Genomic DNA, 27,131 nt, shown 5'->3' with positions numbered 1-27,131 from the left:
ACTCCCAAGGGCCGGGGCAGATCCTCCAGGCCGTGGGGTCTTTGCAGCCAGGCTGGAGGTCTTTTTGGAAGATGGTTTAATCAGGCACCCAGGGGGCAGTGCAGGAGAAATGGGGGGATAGTCTCTGGCCTATGACACAGGAGGGCGGGCAGATGATCCACGAAGCAGCTGTTTGCTGGTCAGTGTTGCGTGTTCTTCGTCCAGCTCCACCCGGCAGAAACGCAGGCGTTGATCCCAATGGGTGCTGCCGACGATGGTCAGGATTGTTCTCAGAGCCCCAGCTCCTTGAATCCTGCCATGACATAAGACGTTCAGCCCTTGCTACAAAAGCCAGGAAGTGTCTGGCCTTTGTGGTTGCAGAGAAAAGTGACATCCCTGGCCCAAGTGGGATCCAAAGGTGGAGAGCCCCAGATCATGGTTTTAAACAATCTTGTGGTTTTTAAACTAGCCTGCGGATCTTGGGGTGCTTGACGTGGACGTTGGAAGCCTGGGCTTGGCAGGGGGGTTTTACAAACCCCACAGAAGAGCAGCAGGAGTGAGAGACACAGAGAGCGTCTTGCTTCGCTAACCAGGCTCCAGGACCTGGCTGCTGGGTGTGGCCTTCGGGCCGAGATTTGAGCAGACAGATGGCTGAGTGCCCCTCTGTGTCGAGGGCTGAAGGGACGGCCCAAGGCTTGGTTTCATTTACACCGGCTGTTCCTCGATTCCCAGCCACATCTGCCTCCACGTCTGCACCCCCACGAAGCCGGGCCTGAGTGACACCAGCCTTCTCCCGCCGGATGGGCCATGTCAAGATGTTGCCGAGGGGGCGGGGCGGGGGGAATTTGGGGGTCTGATCTCAGGTCTCGGGTGTGGCACAGAATGGGTTTTTTTGGCGGGGGGGGATGTGCAGGTGGAGGGAGTTAACAGGCGCTAAAGCCATATGCTTCCTTGGGACGGTGGCTTGAATTGGGTCCTTTCCCAGGCTCCACTGCGAGGGAGCAGCTCCTGGGGCCCGTCTGCTGTCAGGCAACTGGTCACAGAGATGGGGGTCTGCCAAGGGGTGGGGTCCCCCATCTGTCCCAGCTCTGCCTCGGCCCTGGGGATGGGAGGTGAACTGGGGGGGAGGAAGGTTGCGGGTCTCCTGATTCTTCTGCTGCTGCGTCCAGCGTTGGAGCCGGAGCTGACTCACGTGGCCACAGGCGGCCCTGCCAACTCGCAAATATCTCCTAGAGCCCGTGGGGAGCAGGAGCGGTTTAAAAATAGCTGGAAATGTGCTGGAAAAATGTGACGGCCACCCTGCTCCCGGTGGGGGTCAGGCCTGCACTCTGGGGCCCGGCCGTTCCCCCCCCGGTTGCAGTCGTCCTGCAGTGGGAGCCGCGCTGCACGCCGGCCTCCCTGGGAAGGGAGCACCCCGGGATTCACTCTTACCCACTTTGCAAACTCCCTCCAGCCCATGCTGTGCAGCGAAGGTCGGGCAGGCCAGGGTGTAGGCATGCCCACTGCTGGGGCTTGCTGCCCTCCTCCCCTTTTCCCAGCCTCTCCCAGCAGGGGGCGCTGGCTGCCCAAGGTCACAACTGCCCCAGTCCCAGCTCCGGCGGTTGGGACCTCAGGGGCAGGGCGCTGGAGAGAAAGATGCAGGGAGCTCAGGGGCAGGGCGCTGGAGAGAAAGATGCAGGGAGCTCACGGGCAGGGGCCTCCCAGCTGCTCCAGCCTGAGGGGGCACCCCAAGGTGCTTCACAGAGGGACACTGAAACGCAAAGGGCAACGATCAGTCACTTCCCTTCCCGCTGACAGGCAGCTGCCTCTGGGGTGGACCATGGCAGCTGGTTAACAGCGAACAACGCAGGGCACTGGCAAGGCTGCCAGCCCGGCTGGGTCCGGGCTGTGGAGCTGGGGTCTCTGGGGGCTGCCTGGGAGCGGGAACTGGGCCAGGTGCAGCTAGTGGGCGACTCGTTTCCTTGTTCTGAGCCCGTCACCCCGCGGGGCGTGAAACTCCCCGGGGCTCTGGCGTCCTGGCCGCTTCCCACGGCGATCCGGCTCCTCCTTCGCTGCCTGCCCGACCCCACCCCGCACGGCCGTTCCCCCTGCGGAGCACATGCCCGTGCGGGGGGCGGCGCCCTCGCCAGCTGCCCGGCCCCGAAGCCCCGGCCCGGCCTGGGGGGCGCTGCTCAGCCGCGGGGGTCCCACGCACCTGCCTCGGGTCCCGAGCGAGCGAGCGGCCGGGGAAGGCCGGGGCCGGGGCCGGCGCGTTGCGGGAGCGGGAGCGGGAGCGGGAGCGGGGCCGGCAGCATGCGGGGGGCGCCGGGCGCCTGGCTCTCCTGCCTCGGCCTCCAGCTCCTGGCGGGCGCCGCCTTCAACCTGGACGGGACCGACCCGCTGCTGAAGGACGGGGCCGGCGGCAGCTTGTTCGGCTTCTCCGTGGCCCTGCACCGGCAGCTCCGGCCCGAGCCCGCCAGCTGGTGAGTGCGGGGAGGGGTCGCCTTATCCCCCCCCGGAGCCTTCCCGTGGGGGGGTCCCCGGGCGCTTCGCATGAGCCGGCCTGGCGGCACCGGGACGCGGGTTTTGCTCCCTTTGCGGGGGGGGTGGGGGGCCGTATTTGTAAAACAACAACCCCCCCCCGCGGGCGCTGCTCCTAGCAAGTTTCGGGGTGGGGGGGCTGCTCAGCCCCCACCCCCCGCTCTGTCCCTTGGCTCTAAATAGTAACTTCCCCGGGGGGGGTCTCCGCTCGCCGATCCGCGCGGGGGGGGTTTCGCACGGTCACGTCTGTTACCCCAGGAGGCTGCCTGGCCCTGCGCCCCCCCACCCCACCCCTCGGAACTTCACCGACGCGCTGGGGCGGGGTTCGCTCCCTCCTGCTCCCCGAATTCTCTCCGGTCCGCTCGTGGGGCCCCGGGGCCAGATCCAGCTTCCAGTGGGAAACCCAGACTGGCCCCGGGCTTCAGGGGTGTCCGGGACAGAGTGTGTCCAGGGTCAATCCGGAGTCACCCCCCACGGCAATGGAATCAGGGCCGGATTCGGATCTCAGCTCCCCCAGGGTCAATCCGGAGTCACCCCTAAGAGCTACCTGTTGTTAGTGGTGAGCAGGAGCCCGACTCCTGGGTTCTTTTCCTGACTCCCTGGGTGACCTTGGGTGGCACCTGTCAGGTCAGGTGCTCTTCCCGTCTCTGGGACCCTAAAGGGGGCAGCTGGATCCCCTCCAGAGGGATGGGGGCTGCGCAGGCCAGGGCGCATCTGGGGGCGTCTCTGACTAGTACAGGGACCCCATGGGGCTGGGCCAGGGCTCCTGCCAAGGCTGGATGCTCTGCGCCTGGACACAGGGGCCCTGCTGGTGCCCCCGGGGGGGGGGCAGAGGAGGGGCGCTGTTTGGAGCAGCCCAGGTGCTGCCCAAAGAGGAGAAGATGCCCAGATCCCTTGGGGGGTGGGAGGGGGCACGGGCTGGGGACCTTGTACCACAGCAGTTCCTCCCCCCCCACCTTCAGGGGGGTGCAGACATGCTGGTGGGAGAATGTGTTGGGGGGGGCAGAGCTGAGCTGTGTAATAATCCCCCCCTCCCCGCACTTTACAGTGTCATTATCCCCATTGTGCAGATGGGGAAACTGAGGCATGGGGCGGGGAAAGGGCTTGGGCAAGGTCACCCCGCGGCAGAGGTGGGAGCAGAACCCAGGGCTCCCTGGGCCCAGTGCTGTGCTCTATCCACTAGGGCCCGCTGAGCTCTGTACGGGTGGCATGGCTCGTGATGCAGGAGCAATGGACAGTGGCTATGTCAGCGCTTTGCGGTCCTCAGCCTGGCAGTGCCCCGCTCTGGCCCTCTCTGCCCGGCCCCACTGGGCTCTCACTGGGTGCAGGGACAAGGCTGCCTGGGGCAAGGGACGCAGGCGGCTCCCAGCTGGGCCAGTGTGTGCCCTGCTGCCGAGGGAGCTGCGAAGGGTTAAAGGAAGCCCTGATGAATATTAATGAAGCTGTGGGCCCTGCTCGGAATCATTAATGGGCCATTTAGGTGAGGGGCCCAGACTCTGCGAGCTGCCCTGGGCCCAAATCCCTGGGTCCTGCCCCCTGTGAATTATTCAGCATGGATTGGAGCCTGAGCCAGGAGAAGAAATCAATAGCGCTGACCCCGGGCTGGTTGGATCCGTGGGCGTGGGAGGCTGAGATTCCCCCTGGGCCTGCCCCGCTGGCAGCAGCATCGGCCCCACGCCTGCTCCATGGGGGTGGGGATATGGTGCTTCTCTAGCCCCTTTGCAAACTCGCCCTGCTGGGATGGTGCCACCTCTGGGGTGGGGCACATCGAGTGCACAGAGCAACAGCGGAAGGTGGGGTGAGAAGTGAGGGTGAAGCTTGTGGTCTTATAATGCCCCCCAGGGCTCTTCAGTGCCCCCCCTTGGGACACCTGGGGGGGTGAACTGGGGGCTCCTGGCAGCTGCTTGAAGCCAGGTGAGTCATGGCTGGCGGTGAGGCAGGGCCGGCGTGGGCGCAGCGGCAGCCAGGGGAACGTGCTGTCCCCCATCACGCCTCCGGCCCGATCTTTGTTGGCTCCTGGCCTGTCGTGGTTCCTGCCAACTCTCTCTGGGATTCGGGGGCAGCGGCTGTGGGCTCCGGGAGCAGTGTGAGCTCCTGGGGCAGCTCCCCCTGGGGCTGGGCCCCTGGCAGCGGGAGCCCCACTTGGAGCCCTGGCTGCTGTGAGCGTCCTCGGAGCAGTGCCCTCACTGGCTCCGCGCACTTAGACCCGATCTGTCCCTGGGGGTCGATGGAGGGGTGGTCGCTGCCCAGAGAAGGTAAAAACTCCTATAAAACCAAGTCCCTTTGGGCTGAGCTAGTGCAATGCCAGCCCCTCTCCCAGCAGGGCAGGGCGCAGGCCGGTCCGTTGGCTAAGGAACAGGTGCTGGGGCAGCTCGGATCTCACGCCCCGGTTGGCACAGGAAGGGCTCCTACGTGCGACTGTCTGTTTACTGGGGGTGGGGACGGGGGACTTTGGTCATGTTCCTTGTTCTCCAGGGTGAAGCCCCGTCAAACGTTCCTGGAATTCCTCCCCACGGGGGGATTTGCTCTTGCTCAGAGCCACCCGGGCGTTTGCATGGACAAAGTGCAGGATTAGTGCAAATAGGGGCTGGGCCGTCGCACGCTGCCGAGGGGGGAGGCTCGGCACCAAGGGCTTTGGATTGCGAGTCGGGTCCGTCCCATCCCTGGCACTGGGGTATTTCTGGGGTCCACCTGGCTTGTTTCTTCGCCCTTTGGGACACTCGGCGTCAGCTCTGTGTCCGGCCGATTCCCAGTGCCTTGCGCAGTCACTTCCACAGCGCACAGGGAGCACGAAGCGTTGTGTGCTGGTCTGGCAGCAAGGTGCAAACCCAGGGGTAGGGCTTATAGGGCCGCAGTGCCCAGGGGCCCCACCTGGGATCGGGACCCCGTCGTGCCAGGCGCTGCACCAGCAGAATTGGAGACCATCTGTGCTCTGCGGAGCTCAGTCTCACTAGATAAGACAGCCAAGAGGCAGGAGGGGAAACCGAGTCACACAGAGAGGCTGGGGCTCACCCAAGGTCACTCAGTGGGTCAGTGGCAGAACTGGGAATAGAACCCAGGTGTCCTGCTGCCCAGGACAGAGGGAGAAGGAAAGATCCTGCCCAGTCCTGGCCCCGATTCTGCCGCCTGAGGGCGTTAGCCGGGCGTGACTCGGGTTCTTTATCTTGACTGACGCCAGCGTGAAGCCGGCCTGTGGCACCAGCCCAGGATGATGAGCCTGGCGTGCTCGCATTGGGATCAGCAGTGATGCAAAGGGAAACTAAATCTCCATGGGACGCAGGGGCCCCGGGGGGCTTAGCTGGGGAGCTAAGTGGGGATGGCAGCAGGGTGGGGCGCTGGGGAAACGAGGCAGCATTGGTGCGTTCCCAGTGGGGAGTTGGGGTGGGGGCATAGGGAAGGTGTGGGGTGGCACCGTGCCAAGCCCCTGGGACCCCCGAGGTGGCTGCCATGGTGCCCTGGGCCAGCACAGACGCTCATGGGATCTCTCTGGCCCTGTCCTTTTTTGGGCATGTTGCTGCCGAGTTATTTGGAGTGAATTCCAGTTTATTTTTACCGGCTCCGGCTCTATCTCCTCTCGTGAGCTGCCCTGCTGCTTTGGATTCTCTTTCCCTGCGGGAGCAGGCAGAAGCACTGGCTGGGGGGGGGGAGACTCCCAGCAGGGGGTGCTGTGGGGGATGGGGCAGATGTGCTGGCCGGGGGAGGGGGCTCCCAGTGGGGGATGGGACAGGAGCGCAGGCTGCAGGGGCGGGGGGGGCTCCCAGCAGGGGGTGCTGTTTGGGGGGGAGTCCTGGGGGCAGCTCCCAGCAGGGGGTGCTGTGGGGGGCGGGGCAGGAGCACTGGCTGGGGGCAGCTCCCAGCGGGGGGTGCTGTGGGGGGCGGGGCAGGAGCGCTGGCTGGGGGCAGCTCCCAGCGGGGGGTGCTGTGGGGGGCGGGGCAGGAGCACTGGCTGGGGGCAGCTCCCAGCGGGGGGTGCTGTGGGGGGCGGGGCAGGAGCGCTGGCTGGGGGCAGCTCCCAGCGGGGGGTGCTGTGGGGGGCGGGGCAGGAGCGCCGGCTGCGGGGGCTCCATAATCTGCTGTTGCTGGCCTGGTGCTAGTCAGGGAACGGGCGGACTGGCAAGGACAATGGGACTAAGCCAAGCCCCAGGTCCCGGCCCCTAAGGCCCTTTCCCAGCCCAGCTCCCCCGGCAGGGCTGCAGGGCCCCTGTCCCCACTCGCTGCCGGGTCTGGGCTGGGCCAGTGGCTGTGGGGTGCTCCAGACTCGGCCCAGGCCTGGCTGCGGGTCTCCGCCCCAGGAGGTCCCAGGCAGAGCCGGGTCCTCCTGCGGCTTTGGGGCAGGATTCTCCACCTCCCTCCCCTTTGGGGCTGCGGGGGACCCCTCACCGCCTGCTGCCGGGGCCTGCTTCATGGGCTCCTTGGCCTCTGCTGGGTGCCCTGGCCCCTGTCCTGCCGCCCCCGGGGTCCCTGTGCGTGGCAGCCTGGGGCTGGTGGCCACCCAGAGTTGCTGGCTGCAGGAACCCCCCTGCTTTGAAGCTGTGGCCAGTCCTGGCTGCTTGGCCCCAGGCACATCCCGGCCCCCTCTTGTCACCAGGGCCCAGCGTGCCGGCCAGTCGTGGGCGAGAGCGAGTCGTGCGCCAGGGCACAGATCTGGGCACGTGCCCAGCTGTCAGCGTGTCAGGAGCATGTGCCGAGGGGAGGAGTGTGGCTGGGGCCGCCAGGAAACAGGAGTTCGCCCATCGCTGTGCCAGGGCCCGTGCCCGGGGGGGTGTGCACGGGACGGGACAGGCGTGGGGCAGGCTGCTGTCCTGGTGCACGAGGGAGCCATGTGCGTGCGGCCCAATGCTGCCATCGCCCCAGGCTTGGGCAAACCCTTCCCATGGGGGGGCTGGGGGCTTGTCTGGGGCAGGCGGCACCTCCCCCGGTGCTGGGCGCCTGCCGGTGGGCGAGGGGCCTGATCCCCGCCCCTGGCTCCGGGTCAGTCCGGTGTGGTGGCCCTGAGACTGGGGCGTGACCCCCGCAGCTGAGTCCTGATCCCAGCCAAGAGCAGAGACCCCCCCTGCTCCGTCGCCCTCTCCCCCAGTCCCGCATCTCTGCCCCTGGGGGCTCCCCGGATATTAATTACCTGGTGATTAAGTCCCTGACTACGCGGCAGCTTCTGGTCCTGGTTATTTATCGCATGTGGTGACTGGCTCCTGGCCGGTGCTCCAGGCTGTTCCCATCAGAACCTGCCCTCCCCTGCCTCCCCCCAACCGCCCAGGATCCAGCCCCCCCATCCCCATCCCTCCCCCTCCCAGTCTGCAGAGGTGGGGTGGCCTTGCCCATTTCCCAGGTCAGTTTCACCTTGTCTGTCTCCCTGCTCTGGGTGCAGCCTGGGGTGGGGTGGGGTCACTGCTCCCCCCCCATCCCACCAGCCAGCTCTGTGGGTGTGAGAGTCCCCTCTTCTCTTTCCTCCCCGCCCCCCCAGGTGTTAGATCACACCTTGGGTTTCACCTCAGTCAAGGGCAAACTCAGTGGTTTGCTCCGGGGGGGAGGCAGGCTCTGTGTGTGTGTAACCGCCCGGGGAGCGTGGCCCATTCCATTGTGCAGGGCTGTGGGGGTGGTTTTGCGGGGTGTTTTGTGTGTGGGTCGGTGGGGGGTTGTGCAGGGCTGTGTGTGTGTGAGGTTGTGCAGGGCGTTGTGCGGGGCTCTGGGGGTGCGGGTCGGTGGGGGGTTGTGCGGGGCTCTGGGGGGGGTCGGTGGGGGGTCGGTGGGGGGTTGCGCGGGGCTCTGGGGGTGCGGGTCGGTGGGGGGTTGTGCGGGGCTCTGGGGGTGTGGGTCGGTGGGGGGTTGTGCGGGGCTCTGGGGGTGCGGGTCGGTGGGGGGTTGCGCGGGGCTCTGGGGGTGTGGGTCGGTGGGGGGTCGGTGGGGGGTTGCGCGGGGCTCTGGGGGTGCGGGTCGGTGGGGGGTTGCGCGGGGCTCTGGGGGTGTGGGTCGGTGGGGGGTCGGTGGGGGGTTGCGCGGGGCTCTGGGGGTGCGGGTCGGTGGGGGGTTGCGCGGGGCTCTGGGGGTGTGGGTCGGTGGGGGGTTGCGCGGGGCTCTGGGGGTGTGGGTCGGTGGGGGGTTGCGCGGGGCTCTGGGGGTGCGGGTCGGTGGGGGGTCGGTGGGGGGTTGCGCGGGGCTCTGGCCCCGTCTCTCTCTCTCTGTCTCGGGCAGGCTGCAGTCTCTGGCACTGGGCGAGTGCCCGGCCCCCCGGCCCGTTGCCTGTGACCCTGCAGCTGGTACCGGGGGCGTGAGGCAGGCGTGCTAGGGACAGGCTAAAATCTGGGGGCCGGGGGATCCAGCTGTTCTTTGCCCCCCTCACAGCGAGCGGCCCGGGCGGTTGAGAACAGCTGGCTCCGGGGCTGGCTCCCCTCCGAGGCTGCAGCTGTTGGGCACGGCCCATCCGTGTGGGGCGCCCTCCGGGGAGCCCCTCGTCCTGCGTGGGCAGAGCCCCCGGGAGCCCTCCCCCCGTCCTGAGCCACGGGTCCCCTCCCGACTGTTCAGCCAGGTGCCAGTCACCACCCCAGCCCCATCGTGCCCACTCCTCCTCCCCACAGCAGGGCCCCCCGGCCCGGTCCCTGGCTGGGGCTGGGCGCCCCGATCCCAGAGCACTGGACCCCTGTGTCCTGCCCCCGGGACAGCCGCCTGCCCCGTTCCCTGCCCCAGCCCGCGGCCTTGGCCACCACAATGGAAAAATCCCCATCCAGGTTTTGTGATGGTCCTGGGACAGGGATTGTGGGGGGTGTTCAAATTGGTGAGAGGGGCGGGGCCTATCCAAGCCCCTCCCCCTGGCTCCTACGTCCAGGCGTTTGATTGATTAGTTGTTTGATTTTGGAAGGCGCGCATGGCGGGGGGCAGGAGGCGGGGAATGGGCCATGGGGCCGCTCCCCCTAGGGGTGCCAGCTTGGACCCCGCCCCGGGGCAGGAGTGACCCCAAGCTTGCTCCCATCTGCCGACTGGGCACCAGCGCGTGGATTGACTTTGTTGGGCCCATTGCTCTCCCCCAAATCCCCCAGCACATCTGGCCAGGGGAGCCCGAGACCCACGGGCAGTGGGGAGCTGGAGCCGGTTGTTAAATTTAGAAGCCCTTTTAGAACCGGTTGATCCGCGAGGGAGAACCGGTTCTAAAAGGGCTTCTAAATTTAACCGGCCAAAAGTGGCACCTTAGGCACCGACTCCACGGGTGCTCCGGGGCTGGAGCCCCCACGGGGGAAATATGATGGGTGCAGAGCCCCCACTGGCAGCTCTCTGCCCCACCCCCAGCCCCAGCCCACCTCCGCTCCGCCTCCGGCTCCTCCCCTGAACACGCCGAACAGCTGATTGGCGGGAAGCCGGGGGGCGCTGGAGAAGCAGAGGGGGCAGTGGGTTCAGGGGAAGGAGTGGGGGGGCGTGGAGAAGCAGAGGGGGCGGTGGGTTCAGGGGAGGAGCCGGGGGGGGGGGTGCGGAGAAGCAGAGGGGGCGGTGGGTTCAGGGGAGGGGATGGAGCGGGGGGGTGCGGAGAAGCAGAGGGGGCGGTGGGTTCAGCGGAGGGGGCGGGGGGGCGCGGAGAAGCAGAGTGGGGTGGTGGGTTCAGGGGAGGGAGTGGGGGGGTGCGGAGAAGCAGAGGGGGCGGTGGGTTCAGGGGAGGGAGGGGGGGTGCGGAGAAGCAGAGGGGGCGGTGGTTTCAGGGGAGGGGGTGGGGGGGCGCGGAGAAGCAGAGGGGGCAGTGGGTTCAGGGGAGGGGGCGGGGGGGTGCGGAGAAGCAGAGGGGGCGGTGGGTTCAGGGGAGGGAGCTGGGGGGGACGCGGAGAAGCAGAGGGGGCGGTGGGTTCAGGGGAGGGGGCGGGGGGGCGTGGAGAAGCAGAGGGGGCGGTGGGTTCAGGGGAGGGAGGGGGGGTGTGGAGAAGCAGAGGGGGCGGTGGGTTCAGGGGAGGGGGCGGGGTGGGGGGGGCGTGGAGAAGCAGAGGGGGCGGTGGGTTCAGGGGAGGGAACGGGGGGGTCGCGGAGAAGCAGAGGGGGCGGTGGGTTTAGGGGAGGAGCCGGGGGGGTGCGGAGAAGCAGAGGGGGCGGTGGGTTCAGGGGAGGGAGCGGGGGGGGGCGTGGAGAAGCAGAGGGGGCGGTGGTTTCAGGGGAGGGGGTGGGGGGGCACGGAGAAGCAGAGGGGGCGGTGGGTTCAGGGGAGGGGGCGGGGCGGGGGGGGCGTGGAGAAGCAGAGGGGGCGGTGGGTTTAGGGGAGGAGCCGAGGGGGCGGTGGGTTCAGGGGAGGGGGCGGAGCGGAGGTGAGCTGGGGCTGGGCACGGGGCGGGCAGCTGCCGGTGGGGGGTCTGCACCCATCAAATTTTCCCCGTGGGGGCTCCAGCGGCCGCTCCTCCTGCTCCCCCCCAGCTACGCTCCCCCGCCCCTAGGAGCCGGAGGGACCTGCCGGATGCTTTCTGGGAGCTGCCCCAGGTAAGCACCGCCGGGACTCCCCCCTCGCCCCCCGGCAGGTCCCTCTGGCTCTTGGGGGCGGGGTGGGCACCCGCTACGGTGGCCCACGAGACCTTCCTGCCCGGTTCTGGCGGGGGGTGTCAAGGAACGTGAGGGGTTGGATGGGGCAGGAGTCCCGGGGGGCGGGGGGGGGCAACGACCCCCTCGTGGGGTGAGGAGGGAACTGGTGTTAAGATTTTGGCAGCCCATCCCTGGCTTTATCCCACTCCTGGGGGTCACCGCAGCGCGGCTGTCCCAGGGCTGGCAGCTGCTCTCGGCCACGCATCGACCCTCCCCCGCAGCCGGCACTGACCGGGGGGCAGGGGGTGTCACCTGGCAATTGTACGTGGGCCCCTTGTGCCCCCCGGGCTCAGAGCCCGGCGTCGCTGCAGCCCCGGACCCTGTCCCGAGGGGCGTCCGGCTGCGGCTGCCCCCGGCTGCGGCTGCCCCCGTCTCCCGCCTTCCGCTGACGCTCGCCCGTCTCCCCCCAGGATTCTGGTGGGAGCCCCGCAGGCACCAGCCCTCCCGGGCCAGGGGGCTAACCGGACGGGCGGCCTCTACGCCTGCCCCCTAACCCACGAGATCGACGACTGCTGGCGCGTGCCCATCGACGGGGGAGGTACGCTCGTTCCGGGGCTGGGGGTGGGAGCCGGGACCTGCCCTTGGTGGCACCAGGGTAAATCCCCAGTGTGGGGGGGGGGCTGACCCTGCCCTCAGTGACGCTGGGGTAAATCCAGAGTGACTCCATTGAAATGGGTGGGGAGTTACTTCTGATTTACACCGCTGCAGCCAGAAGCAGGATCTGGCCCCGTTTCCTTGCGCGTGGCCCATGGCCGAGCTGTCTCGGGGCTGGTGCCTGGCGCTGCCCATGGCGGAGTGGGTGGAAATCCTGGGCCAAGGGTCTGCTGTAAGGGGAGGGCTGGGGGGGGCAGTGGGTCTCCGTCGGGGGCCCCAGGGGGCTGTCTGCATGGCGGCTGATTGCGCCTCCCCCCCAGTGGACCTGCACAAGGAGAGCAAGGAGAACCAGTGGCTGGGGGTCAGTGTGACGAGCCAAGGCGCCGGTGGCAAGATCGCGGTGAGTGGCATTGCTGGGGCATTCGCTCCCTGGCTGTGAAGGGAGTGGAGGGGCCAGTGGTTAGGCCAGGGGGGCTGGGCCAGGACACCTAGTTTCGCTCCCTGGCTGTGAAGGGAGTGGAGGGGCCAGTGGTTAGGCCAGGGGGGCTGGGCCAGGACACCTAGTTTCGCTCCCTGGCTGTGAAGGGTGTGGAGGGGCCAGTGGTTAGGCCAGGGGGGCTGGGCCAGGACACCTGGGTTCGCTCCCTGGCTGTGAAGGGAGCGGGGAGGCCAGTGGTTAGGCCAGGGGGGCTGGGCCAGGACACCTGGCTTCGCTCCCTGGCTGTGAAGGGAGTGGAGGGGCCAGTGGTTAGGCCAGGGGGGCTGGGCCAGGACACCTGGCTTCGCTCCCTGGCTGTGAAGGGAGCGGGGAGGCCAGTGGTTAGGCCAGGGGGGCTGGGCCAGGACACCTGGGTTCCATTCCCAGCCCTGCTGCTGACTCGCTGTGTGGCCTGAGGCCAGTCGCTCCCCAGAGCCAGCAGCCGAGGAGCTGGGTCCCCTGCATCCTGCCTCCCCAAGCAGCGAGGCCCTCGTGTTTCACGAGTGATGGTGTGAGCAGGGGAGAGGCATCAGGCACGTGGGGGAGGGGGGCGGGACCCGCTCTAACCCGCCCCCCCGGCTCGATCCAGACCTGCGCCCACCTCTATGAGTCGCGGAACCGGGTGAACCAGCCGCTGGAGACACGGGACGTCATCGGGCGCTGCTACGTGCTCAGCCAGGACCTGACGGTGGGCGAGGAGCTGGACGGGGGCGAGTGGAAGTTCTGCGAGGGGCGCCCCCAGGGCCACGACCGCTTCGGCTTCTGCCAGCAGGGGGTGTCGGCCGGCTTCACCGCAGACAACCACTACATCCTCTTCGGGGCGCCCGGCACCTACAACTGGAAGGGTGAGCCGGGGCGGGGATGGCGTGGGGGGGCGGGGGAACGGGGGGGTTCCCTCCTCTCACCCCATGCCCACAGACAATGGGGACTGGGCGCCCCCCCGGATCAGAGCATGGGCCCAGCTATCCTGGGACTGGCGGTAACTCGTCAGGGTGGGGAACAGTGCATGGCAGGGGAGGGGCAGGGTGGGGGAAGGGGCCCGTGGCTGGGGGGGGCGGGCGGGGGAAGGGGTGCACCATTTCTCTTTAGGGAGTGTGCCCACCTTCAGTTCAGACCCACCGCTGGAAGCTCCAATCTCTGTGCCCGGGCCCCCCCGCCCGCCCCCGTGCCGCCTTGCCCCCACTAACCCCTCTCTGGTTTGGCAGGGGACCTGCGCGTGGAGCTCGTTAACCAGAGCTCCCTGGAGCTGGGTACCTACGACGATGGGCCCTACGAAGCCGGGGGGGAGAAGGACCAGGACCCCTCCCTCATCCCCGTGCCCGCCAACAGCTACTTCGGTAGGGAGCGCCGCCAGGCGGCGGGCAGGGCCACGGGCAGGGCCGGGCACCAGGGCTAAACCCGCCCCTGGCCGTTGGCAGCGGTCGTTCGAGTCTGTCACCCGCAGGGCCCGCCAGGAAGGAAATCAGCGAGGGAAACGGGGTGATCGGAGCGTCTCTGTCAAGCCACTGCTGCCCGGGGGGCCGACCCCTCGGTGCCCTCGCTTGGGGCTCCCCGCTGCCTGGGTGGGGAGGGGTCTCCATCCTTTAACCCTCTCTCTCTCTCTCTCCCCCCCCCGCCCCCCGGCCTGGCGCGGCCCCACAGGGCTGCTGTTTATGACAAACGTGCATAGCGCAGACCCCGATCAGCTGGTGTATAAAACGGCAGAGCCCGGCGAGCGGCTGCCCGGCACCGTCGGCGACGTGGCCCAGAATAGCAACTTAGGTTTGTAACCGCGGCGGCGTGCGAGGTGCCCGCCTGTCGGCGAGCGGCTGGCTGGGTGCCCGGCTCTGTGCCGCCCCCGGGGACGCCGGCTGCCTCCCCCCGGAGCTCGGCCTTCTCCTCTTGGCGTTTGGAGCTGAGGGGAAACGAAAACTCCTTTCTGCTCCTGGGCCAGCGGGGGGCACCACGCCCGGGTCCTGCTGCCCTATAGCTCGGGGCGGGGGGGGGAAGAGGGGTGACTGATGCCCCTCCCTGAACGCAGCCCCACACGCCCGTTCACACTCACCCCGCCCCTCCCTAGGCAGGTCCCCATGTGCGTGCACAAACCGTCCTTGCACACGCACCCCGCACACACCCACACCCCTGCGTGGTTCTCTCCCTGCTGGTGCACCGGCCGTTCCCCCCAGCTCTGCGGCTGCATGTGCCCGGCTGGAGGCTAGTGCCCAGATATTTGCCCGTCCTGGTGCTCATTGCCCCGGGAACACGGATTCTGCTGCCCTCTGGTGGCCGTGCAAGTCAGGCACTGGGGAGGGGTGTGAACCCTTCCCTGCTCAGAGGGGCGTCCCGCTGTCCCCAGGCCCCGAGCAGGGGGGGAGGATCCCCCACCCCTCACATCTCCAGGCGCTTGCACTGTCCCTTGCCCCCCTGGGTGCCGGGGGGGAGGCGATGAGTCAGGGCAGCCCAAGCGCCGGGGGAGGCCAGCTCCACTGCCGGGCGTGAGCGTCTCGTGCCATCGGGGAACGTTCCAGGCTCCGGGGACGGGCACTTGGTCCCATCCGGGCTGGGGTGTCCTGGGTGGGGGGTCAGCAGCCGTGGGGGGCTGGGAATCCCCGGTGGGAGAGGGACGTGGAGCCTGGAAGAGTCCCCGAGGTGCCCTGGGCTGTGTGTTGCACGTGGTGTGTCCTGTGGGGTGCGTGGGGGTGTCGCTCTGCTCGGGGGTGCATGGCTCTGCCCAGCGCATGCCAGCAGGATGTGCCCCCCTTCGCTGAGCCCCAGCTGCTGCCCCCCTTTGCCTCCACTCCTGCCTGCAGGGAGCTCCCACATGCTGACCTGCTGCCGGCCTGGGCCCCAGAGACGGCCGGCACGGAGCAGCGCTTGGGGGGTTCGGCCGTGGCATGGGCACGCCCTGCCTGGCATCATCCCCTCAGCAACCAGCCGGGGGAGCCGCATCCCTGGAGCTGCTGGAATAGAACCCAGGAGTCCTGACTCCCACCCCCACCTCCTTCAGCTCTAACCACTGGACACCCTCCACCAATGTTCCCTCTAATTTTTGACAGGCCGGTCCAATAGGCTGGGTGGTCCAACGGGCTATTAGAGAGCACCGCAGGGAAACTGAGGCACGGCGAGGGGCCGCTGGAGGCCCGGGGAGAGCAGAGACATGTTAGTGTGTGTGGGGGGGGAGGGCTCACTCAGCTGCTGTTTTTGTGCAATCCTCCCCCCCGCCCATTGAGCATTGTAGGGGAACCCCCCCCTTGCGGAACTGTCACCCCTCCCCCACCCTGCCGGGTGTTCGCCAGCTGGGCCTTGCCCCCGCCCCCCCCCCCATGCTGGGACCTGGGGGCCAGGCGGGGACTCTGGTATCTGAAATATGAGGCGTGTCCCGCAGCCCCCGCATCATCCCGCCCCCGTGGCTGTATCCCGGGTCCTCAGGCCAAATGTCTGAGGGGGGCCGAGCAGAGAGAGACGGACAGACAGACACATGGAGCAGCAGAGGGGCCGGGCGCTGGGGATCACTGTGGTCTGGGCCACCCCGATATGGAGGAGGGGGCAGGGGGCCTGGCTTTAGGCCATGTGGTGGGGTTGAGGATGAGTGGGTGGAGTCCACATCTGGTGCCCCATAGCCACCCCCTGCCCCCGAACTTTGTCCAGCCCCCAGGAGCCTGTGAGCTTGGTGTGTGTTAGCCAAACCTCTCATCTCCCCCGGGGGGGGGAGGTGTCGTCGGTGGCCGGAGGAGACTCTATCCAGCCTCAAAGAGCCCCAGGCGCGACTGCGGGGGGCAGGTTAGGTGCCAGGTCCTTCCAGCCTAGCCCGTGCTACTGCAGCTACGGGGAATCCCCACTAGCTCTGCGCAGTACAGAGCCTCTGCCACATGCAGGGGCCCTGCTGCTTCCATCCAGCAGGGGGCAGCAGTCTGGGTGCGTCTGGCTGGTGCGGGGCCCACGTACGCCCGGGCTGCGCTGGCCGACGGCACGGCATTGGACAGAGCCCGTGTATCCCCCCCGGGATGCAGCAGCAGGGGGCTCAGCCAGTGGGGGGGGCCCGATTGGGCTGGCCTCTCCCCACCCGAGCTGAGTAGGGCCAGGGCAGTCCCTGGCCTGCTGCTCCTGAGGAGCCCTGGGGCCTGCAGCTCTGGGGAACCCCCCCCCCAACTCCGCCTGTCTCTCTGCCCCCCTCTGCAGGCTTCTCCGTGGACTCGGGGAAGGGCCTGACCCAGCAGAACCAGCTCAGCTTCGTCACGGGGGCCCCGCGGGCCAACCACACGGGGGCCGTGGTGATCCTGCGACGGGACAACGTCAACCGCCTGGTGCCCGAGGTCATCCTGCCCGGGGAGCAGCTCACCTCCTCCTTCGGCTACGCCGTGGCCGTGGTGGATCTGAACAGCGACGGGTGAGCCGGGGGCGTCTCGGGCTCCCTGGGGCTGGGGGGTCGGGACCTGAGCCCCGCAGCACCGGGGCGGGCTGGGCTGGTGGGCGCTGGGCGTGGGGCGGGAGCCGGCAGGGGCCGGGCCTGACCCTACTGCCCTCTGCCCCTGCCCAGCTGGATGGACCTGGTGGTGGGGGCGCCCCACTTCTTCGACCGGCAGGAGGAGATCGGCGGGGCGGCCTACGTCTACATCAACCAAGCGGGGCGCTGGGCGGGCACCCGCCCCGTCCGCCTCAACGGCACGTCCCACTCCATGTTCGGCATCAGCCTCACCGCCCTCGGGGACCTCAACCAGGACGGCTTCCAGGGTGAGGGGCTGGGGAGTCGGCGGGAGGGGGTCTGCTCGGGGGGAGAGGGGGGATCGGGGGAGCCAAGTGCCAGCAAAGGCAGGGCAAAGGCAGCCTGGCTGGGTCTGATCTGGTGTCCTGGGTTCTGGGGAGACAGCGCCGTCCCTCGGGGGGCTCCCCCTGTGGGTGTGGGCTGGTTATGGGGTCTGGGGATTGGAGCCGCCCCTGCAGGAGGGGAGGGACCCCCCCACGTGGCAAGTATCCAGCTCTGGGCAGGGGAACTGCCCTAGCTCTGGCCCAAGTGCCCGGGTGGTGCAGACCCCCCTTTTGGCCTCCTCCAGCCGTAACCCTGCCCCCCCGTCCCCAGACATCGCCGTGGGAGCCCCATTTGACGGAGCCGGCAAGGTCTATATCTACCACGGCAGCAGCCTGGGCATCGTCACCAAACCGGCCCAGGTGAGAGGGCGCAAGCAGGGCGCCGGGCGGGGGTGGGGGGGTCACTGAACCGCGGGGTCCTCCCCAAGCCCCTCCCCCACCGTCCCACTGGGGTCCAGGGTCCCCCTTCACTTCCTGTCCTAAACGCTGGCGGCTCCGCCCCCAAGAGGCAGCTGCTGCGTCCCCGGCTCTCCGTCCGTCCGTCTGTCCCCCTGCAGGTCCTGGACGGGGAAGGCGTCGGGGTGAGGACCTTCGGCTACTCCCTGTCCGGGGGCCTGGACGTCGACGGGAATCTCTACCCGGACCTGCTCGTTGGCTCGCTCTCGGACAGCGTGGTGCTGTACAGGTGGGCGCCGGCCGCCTCCAGGCCTGCGGGAGGGAGCCGTGTGCTGGGCAGGGCCTGGTGGGACGCCCCCCGGCCCCGGGCATCGCACTGCGGCCGGCTGGATCAGCACGTGGGCGACGCTGGTGCAGCCGACGGCTCCAACCGTGCCCGGCGTGCGGGAGGGGCTGGGCCGCCCGGTGCACTGGGCAGAGCTGGAGGCCTGGTGCAGACGGGGCGCGGTCCGGCTGGGCGTCTTTGCCAGCGGTTTCCCCTCTTGCTTTGCAGAGCCCGGCCCGTCATCCACGTCTCCAAGAACGTCTCCCTCTCCCCCCAGAACATCGACCTGGAGAGCAGGAACTGCCCCCGCCAACTGGGCATCTGGTGAGAGCGGCCCTCCGGTCCTGGGGAGGGGGCTGCCCGTCCTCACCCCCACCCCCAGGCTCCCTGGGATCCAGAGCTGGGCCTGTATCACCCCCGTGCCTAGAAACCCCCCGACCCCTGCCAGCCACGTACACATTCCACACCCGGGGAGAGAGGGAGGTCTAGTGGTTAGAGCCGGTAGGGAGTGGGGGCAGGGACCAAGGACTCCTGGGTTCTATCCCCAGCTTTGGAAGGGCAGTGGGGTCTGGTGGTTAGAGCAGGGGGGCTGGGAGCCAGGATTCCTGGGTTCTGTGCCCAGCTGTGTTACTGACCTGTTGTTGAGCCTTGGGCCAATCCCTGCCTCAGTTTCCCCAGGGGTACAATGGGGTTAATGCCGCCCATCTCAAGGGCAGCGGCGCACTCTGACCCCGACGAAAGGGGCAAATTCCTGTTCCCAGAGGCTGCTTAGAGCCGGGTTATGCAGGGAACCAGCTGGCCCTGCTCTTCCTCCTCCTCCCCGGAGGGTGGGGTGCCGAGTCCCCCTAGCCGGAGGTGGGGGGCAAGGGTCTCAGCTCTGCCGTTGGCAGGGGGACGGCTGGTTTGAGTCCGAGCCTTTCTGTGTTCTCCCTGGGCAGCGTGGAAGTACGAGCCTGCTTCAGCTACACGGCCAGTCCTGCCAGCTACAGCCCCCGCGTCAGTGAGTACTGCCGGGCCAGGCCCGCACTCCCCAGGCCTGGTGGGGGTGGGGGGATACCCGTCGAGCATACCCCCCTCTGCATTGGCCCTACTCCCGGACCCGGCACAGGGAGACACCCAGAGCACGCTGCCCCATGGCTATTCTCTGTGTCCCAGAGCCCAGAGGATGTTAAAGGAAGCAGGACATAACCCAGAGCAACCCTGAGGGTGCTCTAACCTACCTGGGGAGCCCTAACCCAGAGGTGGCTGCATCTCAGCACTGGGTGACAGATCCCTGTATAAACAACTGCCGTGCCCACCCCAGAGGTGGCTGCATTTGGCTGATGGGTGAGCCATCCCCCCACAGCAGAGCCCATGCCCTCCGTCCCTGCTCCCCCAGTGCTCGCGTACACCTTTGACGCTGACGTGGACCGGCGGAAGCGGGGCCAGGCCCCCAGAGTCGCCTTCCTGGACCGGAAGCCCACGGACCCCGAACACCAGTTCTCGGACGTGGTGGAGCTGCCCCACCAACGCGCCCCTGCCTGTGTCAAGGCCACCTTCCAGCTCCAGGTGCGTCCTGCTGCCCCAGCCCCGCCCCTCCCTGCCCCTGCCCCTGCCCCTGCCCCCCAGTGTGCCACGGGCTCAGCCCCCTGCTCCCTCTCCTTGCAGGACAGCATCCGGGACAAGCTCCGCCCCATCGTCGTGGTGCTGACGTACAGCATCGAGCACGCCCGGAGCAAGCGCCAGGTCCAGGGCAGCGCCCTGCCCCCGCTGATACCCGTGCTGAACGCCCAGCTGCCCAGCAGCCAGAGGGAAGAGGTGAGGGGGGTTCCTGGGAGACGGCCCCCGGGGACCTGGCTCCCGCTCAGCGGGGTCAGGCCTGCTCAGCACGGGGACGGGAGACCCGCAAGGAACAGGCTCCTGCAGGAGGCGCTGTCCCCGCCCATCAGCGCTACCCCTGGCCCGTTGCCCTGCGAGCAGCTTGTCCTGTGGGATCAGAGCTCCTGGCAGTGCCGATCCCCTGGTGCCTTCCGCCAGGGTGCCCTGGCCAGCGCCCGGCGCTGGGGACTGTTCTGCCCCTCCTGGCGGTTTCAGCCTTTGGGGGGTTGCTGTGTCCTGGGGGCTGCATGCCGGTGCCGGATGAGTGAGCCCTGTGCCGAGTTGCTGCGGCCGGGCCCCACCCCAGGGCGGGCGCCGTCTGTCGGGGCTGCGGGCATAGCTGGGCTCCGGGCGGGAATGTTCTGGGGCGGGGCTCTGAGCCGGCGGGGGGGCCCTTGCTGGGGGGCGGGCGCAGTGCGGAGGGGGAGGAGCGCTGCCTGGGGCCGTGACAGCCCGCCCGCCCCCCCTCGCCCCCGGGGCGTTTGTCCCCAGGTGAACTTTCTGAAGCAGGGCTGCGGGGAGGACAAGATCTGCCAGAGCAACCTCCAGCTGCAGTACCGGTTCTGTTCCCGCGTGGGCGACTCCGACTTTCTGCCCCTGCCCAGGTGAGGGGGGCTGGGGCTGAGCCCGGGGCTCGCAGGGCTGGGGGAGGAGTCATAGACGCGGACTGGCCCCTCTCACACCCGCTGGCCCGGTCACTCCCAGCGGGGGGCTCGGGATCTATCCAAGGGGAGGGTCTGGGGGCAGATCCCACCCTCCGGGGCAGTAGCTCCCCGCATGCTGCCCCCCCGCTCTCTCCAGGATGAGGTGGGGAGCTGGGGGGGTCTCTGGGCTGCTGCCCGCGGGGGCCCCTCACCGTGGCACTGGGCCTGCCTCTCTCCGCCGCAGGGACTCCGATGGCACCGCCGTCTTCGCCATGAGCGACCAGAAGGACGTGGCCTTGGAGATCCAGGTCACCAACCTGCCCTCGGACCCAGCGGCCCCGCAGCGGGACGGGGACGACGCCCACGAGGCCCTGCTCACGGCCACCTTCCCCGAGGCCCTGCCCTACTCCGGCGTCCGGGGCCACGACGCGTGGGCCGGGCCCGGCCTGGTATGGGAGGGGGGCGCGGGTGGGGGGCAGGGGCAGGGGTTGTAGGCCCCGGTCTCTGATTTCTCGACCTTTCCAGGAGAAGCAGCCCTGCCTGCCCAACCCGAACGCCTCGCAAGTGCAGTGTGAGCTGGGGAGCCCCATGAAGCGTGGAGCTCAGGTGGGGATCAGCCCCCCAAATTCCTGCCCCCCAGCCCCCGCACTGCGCCCAGACCTCGCTCCCCCTCCAGTGCCCCTCTCCAGTGTGCCCAGACCTCGCTCCCCCCCCGCACTGCGCCCAGACCTCGCTCCCCCTCCCACACTATGCCCAGACCTCGCTCCCCCTCCAGTGCCCCTCTCCAGTGTGCCCAGACCTCGCTCCCCCCCCGCACTGCGCCCAGACCTCGCTCCCCCCCCGCACTGCGCCCAGACCTCGCTCCCCCTCCAGTGCCCCTCTCCAGTGTGCCCAGACCTTGCTCCCCCCCCGCACTGCGCCCAGACCTCGCTCCCCCTCCCACACTATGCCCAGACCTCGCTCCCCCTCCAGTGCCCCTCTCCAGTGTGCCCAGACCTCGCTCCCCCCCCCGCACTGCACCCAGACCTCGCTCCCCCCCCACACTGCGCCCAGACCTCGCTCCCCCTCCAGTGCCCCCCCGCACTGCGCCCAGACCTCACTCCCCCTCCAGTGCCCCTCTCCAGTGTGCCCAGACCTCGCTCCCCCTCCCGCACTGCACCCAGACCTCGCTCCCCCTCCCGCACTGCACCCAGACCTCGCTCCCCCTCCCGCACTATGCCCAGACCTCGCTCCCCCTCCAGTGCCCCTCTCCAGTGTGCCCAGACCTTGCTCCCCCCCCGCACTGCGCCCAGACCTCGCTCCCCCTCCCACACTATGCCCAGACCTCGCTCCCCCTCCAGTGCCCCTCTCCAGTGTGCCCAGACCTCGCTCCCCCCCCGCACTGCACCCAGACCTCGCTCCCCCCCCCACACTGCGCCCAGACCTCGCTCCCCCTCCAGTGCCCCCCCGCACTGCGCCCAGACCTCACTCCCCCTCCAGTGCCCCTCTCCAGTGTGCCCAGACCTCGCTCCCCCTCCCGCACTGCACCCAGACCTCGCTCCCCCTCCCGCACTGCACCCAGACCTCGCTCCCCCTCCCGCACTATGCCCAGACCTCGCTCCCCCTCCAGTGCCCCTCTCCAGTGTGCCCAGACCTTGCTCCCCCCCCGCACTGCGCCCAGACCTCGCTCCCCCTCCCACACTATGCCCAGACCTCGCTCCCCCTCCAGTGCCCCTCTCCAGTGTGCCCAGACCTCGCTCCCCCTCCCACACTATGCCCAGACCTCGCTCCCCCTCCAGTGCCCCTCTCCAGTGTGCCCAGACCTCGCTCCCCCCCCGCACTGCGCCCAGACCTCGCTCCCCCTCCCACACTATGCCCAGACCTCGCTCCCCCTCCAGTGCCCCTCTCCAGTGTGCCCAGACCTCGCTCCCCCCCCGCACTGCGCCCAGACCTCGCTCCCCCTCCAGTGCCCCTCTCCAGTGTGCCCAGACCTTGCTCCCCCCCGCACTGCGCCCAGACCTCGCTCCCCCTCCCACACTATGCCCAGACCTCGCTCCCCCTCCAGTGCCCCTCTCCAGTGTGCCCAGACCTCGCTCCCCCCCCGCACTGCACCCAGACCTCGCTCCCCCCCCACACTGCGCCCAGACCTCACTCCCCCTCCAGTGCCCCCCCGCACTGCGCCCAGACCTCACTCCCCCTCCAGTGCCCCTCTCCAGTGTGCCCAGACCTCGCTCCCCGTCCCGCACTGCACCCAGACCTCGCTCCCCCTCCCGCACTGCACCCAGACCTCGCTCCCCCTCCAGTGCCCCTCTCCAGTGTGCCCAGACCTCGCTCCCCCCCCCGCACTGCGCCCAGACCTCGCTCCCCCTCCCGCACTATGCCCAGACCTCGCTCCCCCTCCAGTGCCCCTCTCCAGTGTGCCCAGACCTCGCTCCCCCTCCCCCACTATGCTCAGACCTCACTCCCTCCCTCTTGCTCCCCCTGGCCTCTGCCCCCCCATGGCTCTGATCCCTCTGCCCCCCAGGTGCGGTTCTATCTCATCGTCAGCACCTCGGGCATCACCATCGAGACCCGGGAGCTGGAGCTGGAGCTGGAGCTGAGCACGTGAGCGCCCCCTGCTGGGCTGGGTGGGGGTAGGGGACGCCCTGGGGAGAGTCGGGGGGGGGGGGGTAGGAGGGAGCAAACAGGCGATGGGGGTTACTGGGCAGCAGAGGGGCCAGGCGGGGGCTGGGTGATGTTCAGGGGCTGGGCGGGGGCGGAGGAATCGAAGCCGGTCACTGGGGGGGTTGCTGTGGGGGAAGCCCCCATGACGCCCCCACCCCCAACTCTCCCCCCCAGGATCAGCGAGCAGCCGGGGCTGCGGCCTGTGACGGCGCGGGCACGTGTGGTCATTGAGCTGCCCCTGTCGGTCACGGGGTGAGTGCCCCCGATGGGGCGTCTGGGGGTGGGGCCCGGGCGGGGGAAGGGACGAGCCGTCGAGGGTGGTTGCAGGGGCGAGGCAGCTTGGGGCGGGGGGAGCTGTCGGGCTGGGGTGGGAGCGGGGCGAGCCGTCTGGGCGGGATGGGGTGGGGACGGGGGCAGGGCTCTGCGTGGCTCCCCCCGCCCCCCCTGAGCCTGCCCTCCCCCCCGCAGCGTGGCTGCCCCACGGCGGCTGTTCTTTGGCGGCCGGGTGCTGGGCGAGAGCGCCATGCACAGCGAGGGCCAGGTGGGCAGCGCCGTGCGCTACGAGGTGACGGTGAGTACCCCGCTCGGGGGAGGGGCGGCTCCCGGGGCATTCCCCCCCGCCCCATGGTTGGGGTCTAGAGCTGCGGATCATGGCGGGGCTGGGATCAGGACGCCAGGGTCCATTCCCAGCTGGGGTGGGGGAGCTGGGTCTAGTGGTTAGAGCAGGGGGGCTGGGGGTGCGGATGTCCAGCTCAATCTCTTCCCCCTTCGGTGCCTCAGTTTCCCCATCTGGGCGGGTGGACGGGCATTTGACCCTGCCCCACAGACTCAAGCCGGTGAATGGCTGGAGGGCACTCAGGGGGCAGAGGGGTCCTGGCTCCAGGGTCTCCCCTGCTCGTCCCAGAGCCAGGGCTCCTGTCTCCCCTGGCGGCGCCTGGCTCAGGGTCCCTGCCCCCCCGCAGGTCTCCAACCGGGGCCAGTCGCTCAGCACCCTGGGCTCGGCCTTCCTCAACCTCATGTGGCCCCACGAGATTGCCAACGGCAAGTGGCTGCTCTACCCGCTGCGGCTGGAGCTGGCGGCCTGGCCCGGGCAGCGCATGGCCTGCAGCCCGGCAGCCAACCCCCTGCGGCTGGCACTGGTACGTGGCATGGGGGCGGGGAGCTGCTGCTCATCTCGGGGTGTCTCTGGCTCTGAGGCCACGGCGGGGAGAGGGGACTGGGGTTCCCCCGGGGGGAGGGGAACGAGGCACTGGAGCCCCCGGCTGCAGGGACGGAGCTATGGGGATTGGGGCCCTGCCCTAAGCGGTGCCCAGCCGTGCAGGGGCACAGGGCCATGGGGGGGAGAGCCCAGCCTCCCCAGAGGGTCCTGCCATGGGGGGAGGGGGCATTGGGGGGCACAGCTCGTGCTGCAGCATCCCAGAGGGGCTGGGGGGGCTATGGGGGGCAGGAGCCCCAGACGGAGCCGCCCGGTGACCTCTCCCGCTGCCCCCAGGAGGGTCACGGCCAGGGCAGGAGCAGGAGGGAGGCCGAGCCCCCGGAGGTGCCCAGCACGGGGTCCTGGTGGCACCGTGCCCACGCTGAGAGGAAGAACGTCACATTGGTGAGAGCGGCTCTGTGGGGTGGAGATCCGGGCAGGCGGGGCGGGGGGAGGCTGGGGTAATCCCCACGGGGGCTGGGGTGGGTGCTGGGCTGGGGGTTTGGGGGTCACTTGTGTGTTTGTATGTGTGTGGGGGGGATGGGAATCTCTCCTCCCCGCACACGGTGAAGTGCTCTCCAGCCTGGATACCCAGGGCTCGCCCCCGCAACCCCCTCTGGGGTGGAGCGCGCTGGGCCCTGAACACTGCACCCCACAGCAGCCACGGACGGTCACATCCCCCCACCGCCCGCTGTCCACGTGGGTCAGGCTCCCCCCACCCCCCACTGCCCGGAGCCCACTGACCCGCTGTCTCCCCGCTCCAGGACTGCGCCCGGGGCACCGCCCGCTGCCTCGTCTTCCGGTGCCCGCTCTTCAGCTTCAACCGCTCGGCCGTGCTCACCGCCTGGGGGCGCCTGTGGAATAGCACCTTCCTGGAGGTGAGCCGGCGGCCGGCAAGGGGGACGCAGGCTCCCCGCAGGGCTCTGGCCTGCCCTGCAGCCAGCTCTGGGGGGGACGCAGGGGGGGACGCAGGGGCCGAGTCGCTGCTGCACCGCACGTTACGAGAGGAAATGGTGCAGAATCCTGCATCCGCCTGGAACGGTTCGGGGGGGCGGGGGGCCGGGTGTGGGCGCCAGGCTGAGCCATGTCCCTGCCCCCAGGAGTACCCGGCCGTGACCTCCGTGGAACTGCTCGTCCACGCCAACATCACCGTCAAATCCACCGTCCAGAGCCTGGTGCTGAAGGACGCCGCCACGCAGGTACCTAATTGGCCGCTCCCCCCCCCAGCCCTGCCCCCTGCCCCGCCTCCCGGTCCTGATCCTGCTGATCCCTCCCCCCGCAGATCCCCGTCACCATCTACCTGGACCCGAGCGCGGTGGTGGCCCAGGGTGTCCCCTGGTGGATCATCCTGATCGCGGTGCTGGCTGGGGTCCTGGTGCTGGGGCTGCTGGTCTCCATCCTGTGGAAGGTGAGAGCAGGAGGGAGGGGGGACCCGGCTACCCTGGCCCCTGCCTGGGGGTCTCTGCTCCAGGGCAGATGTGCCCCCAGGGATTGGGCCCCTGCCCCTTTCCACCTCCAGCAACACCCCCTCCCCGTGCACCCCCTGGGACTCCCCTTCCCTAGGGCCCAAGATTCCCCAGCCTCCTCCAGCTCCCCTGCCCCCTCGCTCCACCCAGGGAAATTCCTGCCCCGGCGTCCCCTGGGTCCGGCGCTCTGGCCCGGGCCTGATGCTCTCGCCTCGGCCTTGCTTCCTCCCCAGTGCGGCTTCTTCCAGCGGAGCAGCCGAGCCGCCCCGTACGCTGCCAACTATTACCGGGCCCGGCTGGCCGTGCAGCCCTCCGAGGTGGAGAAACAAGCCGGGGAGGCCTAGCGGTAACAGTCCCCCCCCACCCCCCCGTTCACGGGGGGCGAGGGGCGTGCTCGGGTGTGCAAGAGCATCTGAAGCAACAATGCATGAGTGTGCAGGTGTGCCAGGCCTGTTGGGGGTCCTGCCAGGCCAGAGCCTGGGTGTGCCGGGGCGGGTGCCGATGGGGTGTGTGTGTGTCTGCCAGAGCCTGGGTGTGGCAGGCTGCATGCCCGTGTGCTGGGTGCCCCGGCCCGGGGCCGTCGGGCTGGGAGTTGCCAGGGGCATTGAAGGAGCTGGGCCCGTCCCTGCCGCGTGGGGATGAGCCTGGCGCAGACCTGCAGGGGAGGTGACGCTGTCTCTTGCCTTGGCCTCCCATCGCCCCCTCTGATGCACGCGGCAGCCACGTGGGGGCACCCCTGCTCCAGCCCAATGCAGCCTCCGCCTGCCGCGGCCCAGCCCTGCCCCAGGCACCCCCCCCCGTGGGGCGGGAGCCTCTGGGCCTCTGCCAGGGGGGCCGGGCGCTGACTCCATTTCTCTGGCTTCTTTCCAGGTGGGCTTCTTCAGGCGCACCCGGTACCAGCAGGCCGCGGTGCCGCAGTTCCACGCCATCAAGATCCCCCGGGAGGAACGCCAGCTGTTCCGCGAGGAGAAGACGGGCACCATCCAGAGGAAGGACTGGGTGACAAACTGGAGCGAGGGCAGCGACGGCCTTGTGCCCGTCTCGGGCTAGGCACCCCCGTCCTGCCTGGGGCAGCGACCCACGACCCACGCGGGAGCCTGCTGGCTGGCGCCACTTCAAACCTCGGGGCGGCTCCCCAGGACTCGGGGGGGCCTGACGGGGGTGGGGTTCTGTGGGGGGCAGGGCGGGGTCTCTGGGGAGCACACACAGATGGGGGTGGCTCTGCCTCGTTAGCCGGGGGCTGCTCTTTCAGCAGGAGAGGCGGCTGCCGGACTCCGGAGTTGAGACGTGGGACCTCGTCTCCACTCTGCCCATAGGACAAGGGTGTGTGAGGACGGGGGCAGCGCTGCCCCCTGCTGGATGGGGCTGGAGCTGCTCAAGTCTGTTAAACCCCGCTGCTCCAGGGGGGTCCCAGCCCCGCGGGGCCCCAGACTGGTTCAGGTGGTAAAGCAAAGTACAGCGGAATGACTCCACCCCTTTCTGCAGTGACCCCGCTTTTCTCCACGCAGACCCTACCCCCTACCCCAGGCTTCCCTTCGTGCCTGACTCCATGGTCCAGCTGTGGGGCTGCTGGTCCCTCTGGCTGGGGGTCTCTGATGTTTGAAAAAGGCTTTATTGTTATTAAAGGGACACTGTCAGGAGAACAATCGCTTATTGCCCGGGCCGGCCCCAACCGGGCCTAACAGACCCGAGACACTAACCAGAAACC

The 27,131-nt window shown here is 69.1% G+C and overlaps 1 protein-coding gene across 1 annotated transcript; it reads left to right on the top strand.

Annotated features, from left to right (window-relative positions):
- The first annotated feature begins 237 nt into the window (after positions 1–237).
- Positions 238–26,473, top strand: ITGA7 (integrin subunit alpha 7). Its single transcript, XM_077838879.1, is given in 28 exon segments — positions 238–256; positions 1,951–2,138; positions 2,140–2,441; positions 11,451–11,578; positions 11,955–12,034; positions 12,702–12,957; positions 13,318–13,449; positions 13,754–13,873; positions 16,271–16,478; positions 16,629–16,822; positions 17,169–17,257; positions 17,455–17,582; positions 17,847–17,942; positions 18,557–18,618; positions 18,997–19,166; positions 19,266–19,415; positions 19,968–20,080; positions 20,364–20,568; positions 20,645–20,725; positions 22,623–22,702; positions 22,937–23,014; positions 23,231–23,333; positions 23,725–23,901; positions 24,255–24,362; positions 24,722–24,835; positions 25,058–25,156; positions 25,240–25,365; positions 26,294–26,473. Coding segments are annotated over 28 exon segments (3,786 nt in total).
- Positions 26,474–27,131: the final 658 nt, after the last annotated feature.

The sequence above is a fragment of the Eretmochelys imbricata genome, chromosome 20 (assembly GCF_965152235.1).
Source record: "Eretmochelys imbricata isolate rEreImb1 chromosome 20, rEreImb1.hap1, whole genome shotgun sequence".
Classification (NCBI taxonomy): domain Eukaryota; kingdom Metazoa; phylum Chordata; order Testudines; family Cheloniidae; genus Eretmochelys; species Eretmochelys imbricata.
This window is presented reverse-complemented; position numbering and strand designations above follow the sequence as displayed.